The sequence below is a fragment of the Pyxicephalus adspersus genome, chromosome 3 (genome assembly GCF_032062135.1).
Source record: "Pyxicephalus adspersus chromosome 3, UCB_Pads_2.0, whole genome shotgun sequence".
Lineage (NCBI taxonomy): Eukaryota > Metazoa > Chordata > Amphibia > Anura > Pyxicephalidae > Pyxicephalus > Pyxicephalus adspersus.
In genome coordinates this window covers 154,770,403-154,786,530 of record NC_092860.1, presented here as the reverse complement: position 1 = coordinate 154,786,530, position 16,128 = coordinate 154,770,403, and the positions used below count along the sequence as shown (strand labels likewise).

General features: G+C 38.2%; 1 protein-coding gene and 1 long non-coding RNA gene across 2 annotated transcripts in view; one reads left to right on the top strand and one right to left on the bottom strand.

Moving 5' to 3' along the window:
- The window catches only part of LOC140327332 (uncharacterized), a 28,436-nt gene extending 15,859 nt beyond the window's left edge, over positions 1–12,577 (top strand). Inside the window, exon 4 of the long non-coding RNA XR_011920025.1 lies at positions 10,377–12,577. This is a non-coding gene — a long non-coding RNA (uncharacterized lncRNA). The remainder of the gene's footprint in view (positions 1–10,376) is intronic.
- Positions 275–8,691, bottom strand: LOC140325337 (uncharacterized). The gene is made up of 4 exons (XM_072403163.1): positions 8,595–8,691; positions 6,848–7,168; positions 5,004–5,123; positions 275–3,474 (listed from the first exon to the last, which is right to left on the bottom strand). The coding sequence occupies exons 1-4, from the start codon at positions 8,689–8,691 to the stop codon at positions 3,356–3,358; spliced, it is 657 nt and encodes a 218-aa protein (XP_072259264.1). The 3' UTR covers positions 275–3,355.
- Positions 12,578–16,128: the final 3,551 nt, after the last annotated feature.

Genomic DNA, 16,128 nt, shown 5'->3' with positions numbered 1-16,128 from the left:
ACCCCTAGGTTGGACTGGTCCAATATACCAATGCATACCCATTAATATGCTTCGTGATAAGGCAGCTCGTTTTTTTGAAATATGGAATGAGCAGAAAGAACAAAATTACAAGAATTTGCAAGCAAGCACCATTTTTTATACCATTTTTAGCAATGCAGCATGCATTTCCATTGTAACACGGTGGGAGTAATTGTGGGGCTACAGGTGCCAGAAACAGTTAAAGAACAACACAAAATACTCAGGTGCCGATTATTCTTTTTTTGTTAACATTATTTTCATTTTTGGATTTTCATATTACAACAATATACCCTTTAAAAAAGGAACAGAGAAAATGACAAAACATATACATAAACAAGGGTAGTAGTGGAAAATCTTCAAGGGTTACAACATCAATACACAGCCAAGAACGTAGTCCTGGGTAAAGAAAACAATCCAACAGGTATACATGTTTGGAAATGTTTGAAGAATGATAAAATGATCCAGCAAATCTGAAATGGATCTGGTTCAAGATTGAAACGACTGACAGTTATTAGGTTTGCTGGATCACCCAGGTTCTCCCATGATAGTTCACCTGCTCCAGTCTAGGAGGGCTTTAATAAATCAGGCCCATTGTGAGAGTTGTGGGCCTGCCTGAGGTTCCTAAATCCCATCTTAGAGACGTTCTTCAAAGATCTGCTTTTCTGACAGAAGCTTCATTGGTGTACATTGTGGAATGTACACATCTTGTACCCTTTGACCTCCTGGAGTTCCCCTCATCTTTACCCAAAAGGGATTAGGATCTCTTCTTGTTGCAGGCTTGCAAAAATGTATTACTGTTTAAAAATGCAACAATCCATTTTGTTTGTTGAGCTTTTTCTTGGATATACAAATCAAGCAACGCTTGTTTATGTGATTTACAGGCAACTTCCAGTGAAGGGTAATAAATCCAGCTTGTTATACCCCTGTCATTTGTTGCTTCAATAGTTAACAAAGGGGGTACAAATCTCTTTGTCTCTCCGTTGGATGCTTTTGGATGTGCACCATAGCCTAACTTTATTGACATTGTTTTTCATTTTATTTGGATTACATTGGGCAAGGACCCAATTTTGTATAATACCAAACCCTGAACTTTTCACCTTAGAAGCTCTGCTGCTGTTTTGGCTTATGGAGCTTTGCTGCCGCCTACTGGACTATTCTTGTACTGCACTCAGTGAAAGTACATGTCTTTGAGGAATGGATATTTTGCTGATTTAGATGCAGTATGCTGTGGGTGAGAAACAAATTTAACTTTTGGTTCTTTTGGGGCATTAAAGTAACTTTAGTATTGGTTATTACTTTGATAATTGGTTTTTGGGGTCCCCAAAACTTAAGATGGCAGGGTGGGCAGGAAGCCTGCCGGGGTCTGTTCTCATGTTTTCTTATAAGTTTATGTGGTGTTGGTGTTTCTTTACTGGCCATGAACTGATATTCATATATATATATATATATATATATATATATATATATATATATATATAATGTGTGTGTGTGTGTGTGTGTATGGGACAGTTAGGTCAGTGTTCATGGGGAAGTAGTCTAGAGATAAAGAAGCCTTTATATCACATCATTATCACCTTACAATGAGACATGATTAAGATGGTAGATATGATCTTACGGAATGTAAGAAATCTTATCTCTAAATTTACACTGATTTGTGTAAGTATTTGTGTCAGTATTTGCAAAAACAACATTTGCATATCATTTTGTTGCCAGAAACTCATTTGATGGGGAACGGGTTACAGTCCTTGCAGAGATCATGAATACAAAAATCATTTCATGCTACATATAATAGATGGGTTACCAAGTTTAGTACCAAGCTTGTTTAGTACAATGAAACATGATATGCCAAATTCAAAGGATAAATAATTTCACCCGGTAAGGTGATTAAAGGGCCTGGCTGGGCCATGTGTAATTATGTTGCTGCAGATTTGCAGCATTATATTAGGGATCAAGGCCCGGAGTGTCCTGGAAATAATGGGTGGGCCAGGTTCTCCATCTCTTTTTTTCCAGCCCAGAAATTGAGAATAGTTCGGGAGCACCTGGTCTATGATAATTAAAAAACATGTCTCTTTATAAGAACAGGGAAGTTGAGCCTGAGGCCAGGTGGCTTACGTGGACAGGCTGTGTGCAGTCTGTATGCTAGAAGAGCCCAGGAGGTCTCCCAAAGTTTAGGTCCGCACTGTGTGGAAATGGAGGTTGTCCCCCAGTCTGGATTGTGAGCCTAGAGCAGAGGTTATCGTCTCCCAACTATTGGCGTCTTATTGGATACCTTCAAGTCGGTGGCCCTATCAAAGCCTTTTGAAAAATGAATAATTCTGTTCTGCAGACCTAATGCAGAGAAAGTTTTTTCTAGCAAACCAACATACAGAGGTTTGACATAGATGGTTTTCCAGAGGAGTGGTTCAAAAAATATACTGAGCCTATTTCATTAAAGTTGCTGGCGTTTTATAACTATAGCCTGGGGAATTGGAGCCTTTCTGACTCAATGTATGGGGCGAATATTGTGTTATTCCCTAAGCCAGGTGAGGTACTCTTGTATTGTTCCTTCTATAGGCTGGTAGCTTTACCTAATATGAATTTCAAAGTTCTAAAATTTAAGCAACCTGGCTATCCAAGGTTTTGTACTCTCGGATAGATCAGATGTGGTATATGCCCCAAAAGGTCAGAGATACTAACCTCAGGAGGTTGTTCACACAATTTATTATGACACCACTGACCCCATGCGTAATTGTTTCTTTAGATTTGGAGAATGTCTTTGGTCTGTGTGATTGGATTTTTTTAAAACCAGTCCAATGCAATCTGTTCCATAAAACTCTTGGGCTTGTGGTCATCCTCCATAAAGCATATTAAAGCTACTAGCTCTATACTGTAAATGAATATAACCAAGTACCTGATCCCCGGCCTATTTCAGGTAGAAGATTACACTATTTGACATTTGGGGATGAAATATAAATCATATTTACAACCCTGCCTAACTACAAAAAGTAACATTTTACTGTTTGTTTAATGAACTTGGAGTTCAGCTTAAACAACCATGTCTCACCTTGATTAGAAAACTTCAATATTTAAGAGCCTGTAGTAAGAGATGATGGCTTTCTAAGCCATAGAGAGCCCTTTAATTCTCCTCTGTACCCCTCATGCCACAATATACCAAGTTCTTGCATTAACTACAACTTTGCCAGTGGTTTTATTTATCCATTGGGCTTTAACATTCAGAAATCCAGTGGACGAATCTTCTCTGTGTCCTTGCAAAATCAGATTCCAGAACCCAGAACAGTTGACCAATATCAAGTCTTTTTCTGGCTTATGACAACAATTGGCTGGAAGGGTTATTGGCCTAAGGTGAGTACAGAAGTTCTAGTTTACTGTCATCCAGATCCACATTGGATACATCCTCCAAATTCATAATTTCCATGTTCGTGGCATCTGATGTTTGATTTGTTCTTTGATGGCAACCTGAATGGGAAACAGACATCAGCAACAGGGAAAACAGAACTGAGAAGTATGTGAAGAAGCAGCTTGGAAGGCTGTGACAAGCCTTCAACATTACAAGAAAAAGTCCAGTTTAACTTTACTAGAGAAACTAGTATTACTACTATATTTTCATGAAAGTTTTAGCAGAAATATGGCATACTCTTTGAAATGTATGCCACCACTTGTTCTCCATTGCACGTCATACTGTGGTAGAAGAATGGGAATGCTGCTGCTCTGGGACCTTATTACTATAGTAAAATATTTTTTTATTAGACAAGAGAAACAGGCCTTACAGGTGACCTTACTGCTTGTATTATTGTACCCTATTAGGTATGCTGACATTAAGTGAAGGGTCAGTCTATCTTACATTTATGTTCCTGAGCCACAAATGAACACAATAGAGAAGCATACCAGAAAATAAATATCTTATAGGCCATGGTCCACAGTCAATGCAGCCCAGATACAAGTCCTCCAGTCTAACAATGCTTTAAATACTTATAATTAGGTCCTTGCTCAGAATGCACAAATGATGGCATTGAATAAACAGGAAATCGGAGAGGACAAGAAACTCACGGCCGGGTCATTTAACTATCATTTATGGAAGCTGCAGTCCCAAATACAACACAGAGCCACTGAAGACTGATGTGTGAGCATTGGCAAATTCATACCTGTGTAGTGCTGCCTGAAATGGGGGTCCAGAAAGCAAAATGGCCACAGCTGGACACAAACCATTTCACTGCATGGCATGAGAAAAAATCCCTAGTAAGTAGACTTCTACATTACCCCCCACCCCAAGGAGGGATACTGGACCCTCTGACCAAAGTATTTTTTAGAATGCTATTGATAAAATTTGTAAATAATGTCATCAGCATGAATCTGATGAATGGGCACCCCTTTCAAACATTCAAGTTTTGAATGGGGTTTTAGACACAACAAAATTAGAGGATTTTATTTATTTTGAATTCTAGCTACCCTAGAACCAGAAATGGCAGAGGTGGGGCATTGGTCAGAAAAGAATCAGCTGCAGACTTCAAAAAGGACACGGTCAGTAATAAATACACAGTGGTTAAGTACACCCTTAGCATCTAGAAGCTAATGTTATCACAAGCAGTTGGGGCTTCCTTTGGCCACTGGCCAGTTGGAAACGGGGGGCAGAATCTGATATAGCTGGGTAATAACCCACCTGTTATTATAAACTATACCATTACATTATGAAAGTTAAAGTTCCAAAACAACCACTGGATGGTTTGTTTTTATCGTCTCCTATAAACAGAACAGTGGTACAGAAGACTGAAATTCATGTGTATGCGCATGCATGTCTGTGCTCATTTAGTGCTGCCAGACCCAGGAGCCCAGGATGCCCAGCCATGTCACTGAGAGGCATGAGAATGAGGAGCGGGTGAGTAGACTTTTCTAGCTGAGAATTGGTGATTCTGTACTAGGAATGAAACTTGAAGTATCAGTTTTGGGTGAAGTTGCCTTGTAATGATCTAGAATTTTAGAATACTCACCACTTTGATACTTACAGAAAGAGTAGACTAGAAGGACCGCATAGGTCAGGACAAATGGTACCACCAGACAAATAACAGCAAAAATGGATAGGGTCAATATTTCATGACCAGTTTCATCATCTGGAAAACAGAATTATGAAAATAGTACGAAAAAAAATTATGAAAATAGTAAGAAAAAGATGAAGATATGTGTGTTGTTGTGATGTGTGTATATATATATAATATACATTAAAACTAAACGCTAAGCAGAAAGCTTTCCAAAGGAGGATCTTTAAATGGTATATTTGCCAAATCAGTAGTGTACGTACAGTAGTGTACTTTTGTTTAGACATGTTTTTGTCAATGTTGGCACAAAGATTTCTTAGTCTCCCATAGTCAAAAGTTAAATCCTGAGTCTTGCCATCTAGTATACTACCATTCTAGTGTTTAAACACCTGTACAACAAGAAGGTACTAGCCTATGGCCAAAACAAGGGCATCTGACCTTGAAAGCTATCTTCTGGGTTTAATTCAGCCAGCTTTAAACTGAGCATTTCCTTGCCATGAATCAATCACTTTAGATTTCAATGCAAAAAATATTTAAAAAGTGGTAATATTGACAGAAAGATGCCAGGTGAATTGGTCTGCCATCGGAGCCATCATGTGTGTTTGGTCTCCAGCATCTTTCCAGCATCTAGTCACAAACTGTTCTTAACACTTCTACTTAGGGTTTGGTGAACAGAGACCTAGCATTTTCTTCTGACCAAGGTACTAATTAAAAAGAAAAGCTATTTGCCATGATCATGAGCTGCTGATTAAAGTCTACTGTACACAAGTCCAAAGCTGTCAAAACTTTTCATGTTACAAGAACATTTCAGAAGACACAGCTGGACGCATGGGTGAGGGGATGTAAATTAGGGGCCTTTCTTAGAATATTCAAGTGCGCTAACATGCCTGTAAACCCTACTCGCAATACCCTGTTAAAGCGGACCTAAACCCTTTTACTTTACATAGGTAGACATCCCTTATATGTAAAATAAAAATGTAATTTTTTTTTAAGTGCATCACCCTTTTTTTAAAAAAAAGAAAGGGTGCAGCACCACCCCTTTAAGTCTTGATCATTGTGACGTTCAAGTCTGAATGGGAGCGCAGAGCCTCCTGGGATACTTATTTCATGCATCCTTGGCTGCAGAAGGAGCATTTTTCACTAAGGGGAAAGAGATGCTAGTCTCATGCACGTGCAGTGAGATTGGCTTTTTTTTTTTCCTTTTGCCGCAGTCTACGTCTCCCGATCTCACACCTGTGGGTGCAAGATCAAGTGACCAAGCAAAAAGACCGGAATAGAAGACCGAAGATGGCAGCACTGCCACATCCACCACGCCAGGACTAAGGAAAATTCTAGGACGATATGGGACTTGATTACAGAAAGGTCCAGTTCTATCCAGGAATCCATTTTAATAAAAAAATGGAGCTGGTATTACATAGTAATGTGACCATTTTCCAGGATTATTCTAGGAAACCATCATGGCTGCTTCTTCTGCATTCCTTCTCATATTCATCCTTCACTGCAAACATGGAGCTGGTTTTGCAGTCAAATAGACTGCCTGGATCCAACTACCAAAATCCCTAATGGCTTCCTCGTCTTCATTATGTCCCACAATCTTTTGAAAAAGTGCCAAACCACCTGCCTATAATATGAATCTCTTTTCTCTTTTGTGATAGCAAAAGTAAACTCTTAACTTTCACAGGTCACCTCCAAACTGGGTGATGATGATGATTTATTCACCAAATGGGGGAACTCAATGACCTCAATCTATTAATTAGCTGTTTGCCTGAAGGTTCCATGTCAAGCTTTCACAGACTCACCATCAATGGTTATGTTGTAATACACGTTGTAGGAAGTCAATTGATTCTTTATATTGCTACTTAGTATATCAACTCTGAAGCTCAGGCCATCAGCTGGTGTCCATTTTCTTAGAATGATGGTCCTGGAATCTGAAATATATTCAAGACGGCTCTGATATTTGTTGAGGGCCTTTAGACCATTGTGATAATTCCCTATATGTTTATCACCAGCAAAAATGTCCCAGAACAATTCCTCGCTGCCATCAATCAGTTCTGGCATTAGGAGATGAATATCGGATCCGATCTTTGTGGTTATAAAATTAGTTTTTGAAGCATTTGTATCTGCAGAGAAAACAAATATGTTACATTACAGATTGCTTCTATGATTACTACATTGTAATGATTGATGAGAATCCTAAGTATCTTACTCATTGACTTGCATAAATAACCAATATTGTATGTACAATTCTCATGTTGTTAGGTCACACAGGATGTTTCATTTCGGTATTGATTATTAACAAGTAAAATATTGGTATTATGGCTCCTAAAACCCATCTTTCTCATTTGAAACTCATCTATGAGATTTATCTTTCTATTCTTTGTTAGGGCATCTGATCTCCCAATGTGTCCAGATTGGCTGATGTGTCTTCCTCCGCCTGTAAAGTTATGATCCTATTGAGCAGCCCACATCCTCGTGGGATATGTAATGCAAGACTCCCAATAAATACAGAAAGGAAGAGGACCTCCCCCAAAACACATTTTTTTTTTTAATTATATAAAAGGGATAGTCACCAGAAATGTCCTTGAATGGTGAAAACATTTTCTGTAATGTCTCCCAGCTGGTTGCTAATGTATACAGCGGTCAGTTTTCCCATTGGCTGGCAATATATAAAGTGGTCATCAAGGTAAACAGCTGGCTGCAAGCTTACTTTACATTGACATTTGCTTTAAAGTTGATATTCAGTGAGCGGTGAGCACCTGAAGTTTGCTGTAAAGAGTTTGCAGCAATCTTAAACTTATTCAGTTTAGTAAACTGAACTCATGCTGTGAGCAAGCAAATATAAAGCTATTTATATCTCTGTTTCTGTCTAGTGTTAATCAGACTTGCTGGGGAGGGGAGGAGTGAGGAAGGAATACTAAAATATTCGGCTTGCAAATAACAGCTGTCTGGTGACCGTGTTGACTTTTGGTCCAAAGTCTCTCCAAATCCAACTGTTATCGTGTGGAAATTTTAATTTATGAAGATTTGATGTCTAACCTTCATCAGATAAACAAGCTTGGATCTATTTGTCACTTTCAGCAACTCAGATTTTGCCCCAGGCTTTCAGAGGCCCAGGATTACGTTCTGACCAGCATACATAACACCAGGAGAAGAAGTCGACAAGCAAACAAAAATGCATTGGTAAAGGTGGAATTCTACTTTAATAAAATGTATTTGTGTAAGAACTGTTGGAACTGCTAGATTGTGCTGTTAATATATAAATACACGTATATTGGAAGTAAGAAAGCTTAGCATGCATCCTTCAGTATGGTAACAAATTATTTGTCACAACTCACAACATTTATCCTATGGCAATAACAAGACATCATCTAACACCAATATATAATAATAATAGAAATAAAGAATACAGTGTAGGATATTTAATAAAGAAAAACAACATCACGTAATCCGCAGGTTATATTGATTAGACGGTCACAATATAAATAGCAAACCCCAACACGCAGGGCAACCACAGGTAAACATTACAAAGATCAAGATGATACTTACTTAGCACTGCAAAGTGAAGTATTTTTGTGAATGAGAATCCCATTACATCCTTGAGGTCTCCTGCTTGATCTGTGATCTCTTTGGCTGTGGCGTACATGAATAAATGTATTAAATTACTTCAAAGCACACACCTACTTTTTGGAACACCAATCACATGACAAAATCATCACACTGTAATTACTTTTACAGTAGGTCCATTATGGGCTTACTTTTTTCATACTCATAGTTATCGGATCTCTGGTTTCTACTCTTCATTGGATTCCCATAGCAGTAATATGAATTATGGAAGCTGAGTGCCCTTGTGTTGTTTATTTGTCCCACCATCGTTTCAGCAACTTTATAATAGTTGTAATGTATACCTACAATCACAATAACATAGATTACCATACAGTAACCCCCATAATTCTGTCAGCTTTCCACCACCCCATATACATTGTTGCAACTTTCAAACTTCCACTCCCTTGGTATGTCCCATTTTTTCATTATCTTTATGTTATGCCCCAACTGTCCATTGTTCATGAAGACCCACATTTTCAGTAACCATCCAAAAAGAGCCAGGTGGCTACTGAAAAGTGCTGGGCGGTGCACCCAGCTAAAAGGGGATTGGGAGAACACTAAAACCCATAATCAGATGAGAATGACCCCAAAAGAAAAGAAGGGAGAGAAACCAAAATTAACATTTTGAGGAGTTACAATTGAGATAAAGGCATGCCAGTGTAAACTACTAAATGGCTCTTCCCGTCTCAGTGTCCCCTCCTTTGCTTCTAGCCCAGACTGATAGATTCCCTAGAAGGCTGACAGATAGTATCCCCCTGGTAAATGTTCCATAGCTGAGTGACTCATAGATATGCCACGTGTCAGCCTGAAAATTCCACTAGTGGAAAAGTTGTGACTCCGATCTCTTGGAGTTACACATTAATAGGAAATGAGTGAGTTCAGGACTGACAGCTTGTAAGGTATGGTTTCTCCTTCAATGTATTTTCAATCTATCAATACTTTTGTTCAGTGTCAACAAAACGATGTTTTACTTTTTCATTATGATTTATTTTTGATGTAAGCTTCAACCGCACATCCTCAATTCCAATACACCCACCCCTGAGGAAGCATAGAGTCTGTGATCTGCGAAACGCACTGGAATACCTTGGTGCAAAGACCACAAATTAAATAAGTAAGCGGAGAAATAAATGCACTAATATTCCCCCTTTATAAATGTTATAAAACATTGAGGATGCTGGATACAGGCTGTTTAATATTTGCAAGACACTTCTTCTAGAAGAATATGTAAATTCTGTATTGAATTTGAAAATTTTATAAGAAATCCTTTGGATGTATACATGCACTTTTAATAAACACCTTTTGTACTATTTTTATTACTGATGTTTCTCTCATGTAATTAAATTGATTTGTCATTTACAAATGTTGTACTAATCTGTCATCTATGATATAAAACTTTTCCTTTTAATATTTGTATTGAACGGCCATACAAGTACAACTGCAGTACCTTCCACAGCCAGTTGCCCATCCTCGTTCATCCTCCCCTCTCTAAATACAACTGCATGTACAGTGCTCATTCATTCTCCTTTCATTGGAAAGGATCAAAAAAGATTTTTTACAGGGAAAGAATTCTAATGTGTGTTCAGGACCAAAGCCATTCCAAACTAGATTTTGCATCTCTTTTGTTATTTTGTATTAGAAGAAATATTTAAAACAATCAACACTCAGATATGGTATTTCATAATTTTTTATTACCGAATATAATAATTTTTGTTCCATTTGTTTTAGGTTTTCTTTACCTACTTTATGACTTGCTTAAAAAGCAAGGTTGCTGCTGCTCGTCTACAACAGCAACACCATCTGGCACCTGCGCCCCCTGGATTTTACTTTCCATCCACCCCAGTATCTAGATTGATGAGTTGCACCATTGACTCCTTTGTGATCTCTTCGCACAAGCTTCTAATACTGCACTCTGATGTCTAAAATTTCCCTGAGGAAGCCATATAGGACGAAACGCATCGGGACATGATATCTATTTGCCTTGCACCTAGAAATCAATGTCTAATATCTGTACTTTACTCCCCTGATTATCAAGTGACAACATTTTATGTATAATTGATACGTGTACTACTGTGAATTGTAACATTGTCATACTATATACACTACTGCATTGAAAAATACCCTGTTTTTGTCCTCCCAAATTATACTGTATTCCCACCAGGGTATGCAGCAAACCACAGCTTATAGGAGATGAATAGGTGTTATTTACTATATATACATTTGGTCTTCACATTATAAACAGAATCATCCATTGTTTGTCATCAATCATATACAGATACCCAGATCAAAAATTCCATACGCCTGCATGGTATTACACGGACCCTATACGGTCAATTCTTAGACTGTCCGGATTTAAAATGGGGCTTAAATAAGAAATAGAGTAAATGTAAACAAAAACACTCAAATCTACATCTATTTCTATTACAGCCTACAAAATAAACGGCTGGTTTCTTTTGGGGACCCCCGAGCTCCTTAGCTCCTGGCTCTAATACTGATTCTTTATTGTCTGTCAAAAAGTGGAGCTGGAAGCATAAAGGTGCCATTGAAATATTTTGACTCCAAGAACAATAACAAATCCACCAAGAATTGGTAAAAAAAAATATAAAGGAGTAATGGACTACCTCAGTCTCTGCCCTTTTTCAATCAAATTGAAATGTTGTGGGGATTCAACATGGAAATCTACTAACATAACGGAAATAATATTTATATTGTGGATCCTGTAGAGTACAACGCCTTATGTCATAAGATACAAAGTTATATACCAAAAGCGGGACTTTAAAATCTTAAATGAAAAGAAGGACATCAAAGTTTTAGGTCTGGATATTCAATAAAGTTATTCCATGGTAGATTTCAGAAGTATTTTAGCTTATAGAGCTTCTGGGGTCAAATCTAAGGGAATCTTTCTGAAAACTTGGCTGAAATTGGGTCATGCAGCATGACAATGGTCCCAAGCACACCAGTAAATCTACAAGAAAATGGATCAAAAAGAATCGATTACCCACAGACTCTGCACATATCACAGTTGTCACAAAATCTGATAAAAAATCCATTCTTGTGCCAGTTATAGCCCCATTCCCTTAGTATTAATTATGCTCTAAAACTATTTGCTGGTTTATTGTTTAATGTTTAATTCCATTTCTTCAATATCTTATACACCCTGACCAGAGTGGCCTTTGTCTTAACAAGGAAGCTAGAGATGTTTTCATCAGAACTCTTAGCAACATTAAAATATTTGCCAATGATGTTGGTTTCTGCCGATACAACAAAGCTTTTGACTGAGTCTTCTTTCAAATGACAATGTCCTTTATATAGGTATACCAGATTACCTCACTGCATAGATTAAGGCCTTATATTCTTGCACATCTGCTAGTGTTTATGCTAATGGTATTCTCTTGCATCTATTCTGAAAGACTAAGGGTTTGAGACAGGGTTGCACCTTTTCCCCTCTTTTCGTTCTTATGTTAGATCCCCTTCTTAGACACATTTCAATAAAAATGATCTAACCTGGACATTCCTGAACTCTAAGTGGAACAATCAGATCATAAAGTAGCAGCATATGCAGATGACCTCATTTTTTATATTTTGATGACTGCGACTACTTGACTTGCCTGGTAAAAGAACTCCACACTTATCCTACACAATTCAATTACAAATTCTATTTACAAAAATGTGATGTCTCAACCTTGTTTCCACGAATGCATATTCCTGCAAAACATTTCCCAAATGATTGATCTAAACTTTCTACCACTTGTTAGCTCAATACGTATAGATCTGCTGGTGTGCTTTCACGTGGTATGGTAAATGTAACATTTGAAAAATGAGCACACGTTTTTCATTTGACTCCCTAAACCTTGTGGAGGTTTGGCATTCTCTGATCCTCTATTACCAAGCCGTCCATTTAATCAGACTGATTGATGTAAACATAAAAATCTAAAGCAGTGGCTGGTAATGGAAAGTGCTATGTCTCCCAACCTATTAAAAGGTGCAGCTTTGGCCTCACAAAGTAATCTTCACACTATAGGACCATCCCTTGATTGGAGCTACACTAAAGGTGGTTTCTTACTATTTGTGTACATTAGGTTTATCATCCTTTCTGTCACCCTATCCTGGAGCATGCTCATTTCCCAGTCAGGGTTCTTGTTTGTTCTGGAGCTCATGAAAGGGTGATTTGAGCACTTATCATGACTCCTAGGACTCTCAGGATGGGCCAATATTAAATTAATAGTTTCAGATTGACTCTTCTCTTCCCAGTTTGAATACCAGTAATTTGCTACATTGACTCCATTTTGGTAGGCCTCATTCTGTTAGAAACCTTGTTCCTTGAGGTGCACTATTTAAGGCATGCTCTCTGTAGCATATCAATTACTACTTTCCTTTGAAAAATGTCCTTCATTTGTTTACAAATGGGAACAAAATCTTCATTTAGAATCCACTGATCAACAAACAGACAACCTTTTATTTCAGACTGGGGCCATCATTAGCCAATAAATATCAAGAACGCAATTAAAAAAATATTCATCCATGTTAGTCCTATCTGTTGACATTGCAACAAAGTATCAAGAACATTACTCAATCAAGCACATTACATTTTTGGTGTTGTCTTGCCTTGTAATCTTTCTGGTTGAGTGCTCTTGCAATTATTAAAAAATTCACAGATATTCATGCCAAACCAAATATTGTAAATCCTTGCTGCATATCTTCTAAATGCAGCAGAAGCCTGTGTTCCCGCACGCTACAAGCAATCCTTCTCCCCTACAGTTGCCCATTGCCTTGCTAGAGTGGATTGATATTTTGGTCAGCTCTGGTCAAAAACCGGAAACACTCACAGATACCAGGGTTTTGTTTTCTCCAGTTTCGTCACTTTCGAGTACTCTTCTCTACTCTGGACTTACTATGCAGTCATAAAGTTACAATGGCTGATTTATATCCTTACCCATGATGATGGCCTGGAGGTGAGAGGCTCTAACACCCTTATATTTCCCCCTTTTTCCTATTTTGGCTGATACCAGTCTTTGTTGTTGAGTATATGGAGGCATAAAGACTTGTAGTGGGTAGTATTCATAATTAAAATGTTGCCCCCCTTATCTGGTGGTTTAATAACTATGTCTTTATTTCTCTTGAGAGTGTATACCATTTTCTTCATGGTATTGGTGAAATTGTAGGGGGTGTGTTCACCTGTCAAATTGCTCTTAGGTATATCAGTTGTAACCAGGTCTACGAACCGTTGTATGCAAGGATTCAGCGTGAGTTGCGGGAAAAAATCCAGATTTAGCTTTTCTCAATAATGGATTCTTAGCTGGACTTGTAATGCTGATGGTGGCTTTCTGTGACTCAAAGGGTTCGCTTTCCATCAGCAATTGAATAGAATCTCAAACAGTTCTGAAGTCTTCCATTTTGAAATCTTTGCAGGTGCTCAATGCATTAGTGTAAGTATCTTCCTTGACTGGGTCATACATGCATTTCAAAAGAAGTCTGCGGGCGAATAAGTTAACGTCTTTAATTACCTCAAACTTGTCATAATTGTTAGGTGGGCAATAAGTAAGGCCCATTGTTAGGACCTCTCTCTCTGCATCAGTCAGTTGGTAGTTGGAGAGGTTCACAATTTCTTGGATCTTTGTTTGTTTTCAGTAGAAACTGGTCCATGGAACTGTTTGGGGATTGGAAATGGAATGTATACTATGTTTATGCATTTGCCAATGTGTTTGAACTATAACAGAATCAAGTACAATGTATGCTATGTATGGCAAATGAACATTAATGTAGACAATATGAAAGGACTTACATCTGAAATATGCTTTTATGCAGCCAGCAATATACAATAGTCCCCTGAAGAAGTTCTTGGAGGTGAAATGCGTTGGGACACAGATTGTTTAACTACTAATTTTTTTAGGGAGTTTATGTCTAGTAAATAGGTGAAAAGGAACCCCTGTGCTGCTATACGCATTGGGGCTGACCTCAACCATGTTTGTATTGTGAATACACCCATTATATTGTGGTATGCATATTCCTATCTTTAGGAACAAACCTGTATACCTCTTCTAAATATAAATGCCACAAATACAAATAGCCTGGCTATTTCTTTCTTTTTTTTATACCATTTACATGATCCATATCAGGGTATGTGGCCCAATTAGACTAAAAAAATCTGATTAGCAATTCCTACAAATTGTTCCGTATTTTTTCCTAGAATAAATCTTCTCCACATTCTCTCTATTCTACAGGTAGCAGGAAGTTCTGTGAAGGGTTCTTCCTGGGCTCTCAGGATGGGTTATTGATTTCAAGTTATAATTCCATAGCATTAGTCATAAAGTATTCATAAAGCTTTAATGAGTAATCTTCCCATGGGAAGTAAATGACAGGAGATAATAATAAATAAAACAAGTCCAAATATATCATATCCCTAATTTACACTATAAAAAAATAAACCATGGTGGGACTTTTCAGGTATATGTGTCACCTAACTATAAAAAAGACAACAATCCTATTGAATCTAAAAGTGAAAAGTTATATTTAGAATTTTACATAGGTAAAAGCTCATACAGCTAATCTCTCAGCAGCAGTAAGTGTGAGTCCTCCACAAGCCAGGTATAAATTCACCACCAGCCAGGTAGGGGTCCACCCTTATCCAGGTATGGGTCCTCCCTTTAGGCAGCTTTGGGTCCACACTCAGTATTTTGTATGCTTTAGTTAAACTTGACCTTAACTGCACATGCCCTCCAGAGCTATATTGTAGGTGCACCCGAAGCATCTGATCTGTAATCTGAATCTAGGTGGTGCTTGGCAGAGCACATTAAAAGTACAGGGAAAAAATACACTTAAAACACTCCAAAAAAAAAGGTTTTGTTCTGTGTGGTTTCTATATTATAGAAAGTTTGAGTTATCCTGGGGTGCCATGCCTTTATTGTAGCAGGTGGTACACTGATATTTTTGCAGGTTGTCATGGGGGGGCAGGTGATAAGGTGCACCCTTATGTCGGGTGATATTGGGGTATTGGTAGAGACAAGTCATAGGAATCCCTGGTATTATATGTCTTGGTAGGGATTTAGGAGCGGAGCAGATAATGGTGTGCAATAGTATTATTGCAGGGTGATATGGGGTACAGGTGAAGGGTGCACTGCTATGATCGAAGGTTATATGGGGTTTAGAAAGAGACACAGGTGATATAGGTGCACAGTTCTTGTTGTGAGGTGATATTGGGCTACAGGAAGGGGTGAGACATGTGATGAGGTTCAGTGCTATTGCAGGCAGATATGGGTGTTCAAGGAGGTGGGACATGGGTGATGGGGTGCACTGCTATTATTTCAAGGTTATATGAGGTTCAGATAGAAGGAGAGAGATGATGCACTGTTATTAACTTGGGGTGACATGGGGCTCAGAAAAGTGGGAGACAGGTATTAGGAAGCACTGGTAGTTTTGAAAGGTAAAATGGGGATTCAGGAAGGGAGGATAATGTTGGGGTGCACTGGTATTATTGCAGAGT

What these genes read in the sequence shown, in the direction of transcription:
- LOC140325337 (XM_072403163.1), bottom strand. Translation starts at nt 8,691, where the DNA reads ATGTACGCCACAGCCAAAGAGATCACAGATCAAGCAGGAGACCTCAAG. An exon ending in ACTTCACTTTGCAGTGCTAA is followed by an intron (nt 7,169 to 8,594) that starts GTAAGTATCATC and finishes TTTTCTCTGCAG; the next exon opens with ATACAAATGCTTCAAAAACT. An exon ending in TTTCTGTAAGTATCAAAGTG is followed by an intron (nt 3,475 to 5,003) that starts GTGAGTATTCTA and finishes TTTCCCATTCAG; the next exon opens with GTTGCCATCAAAGAACAAAT.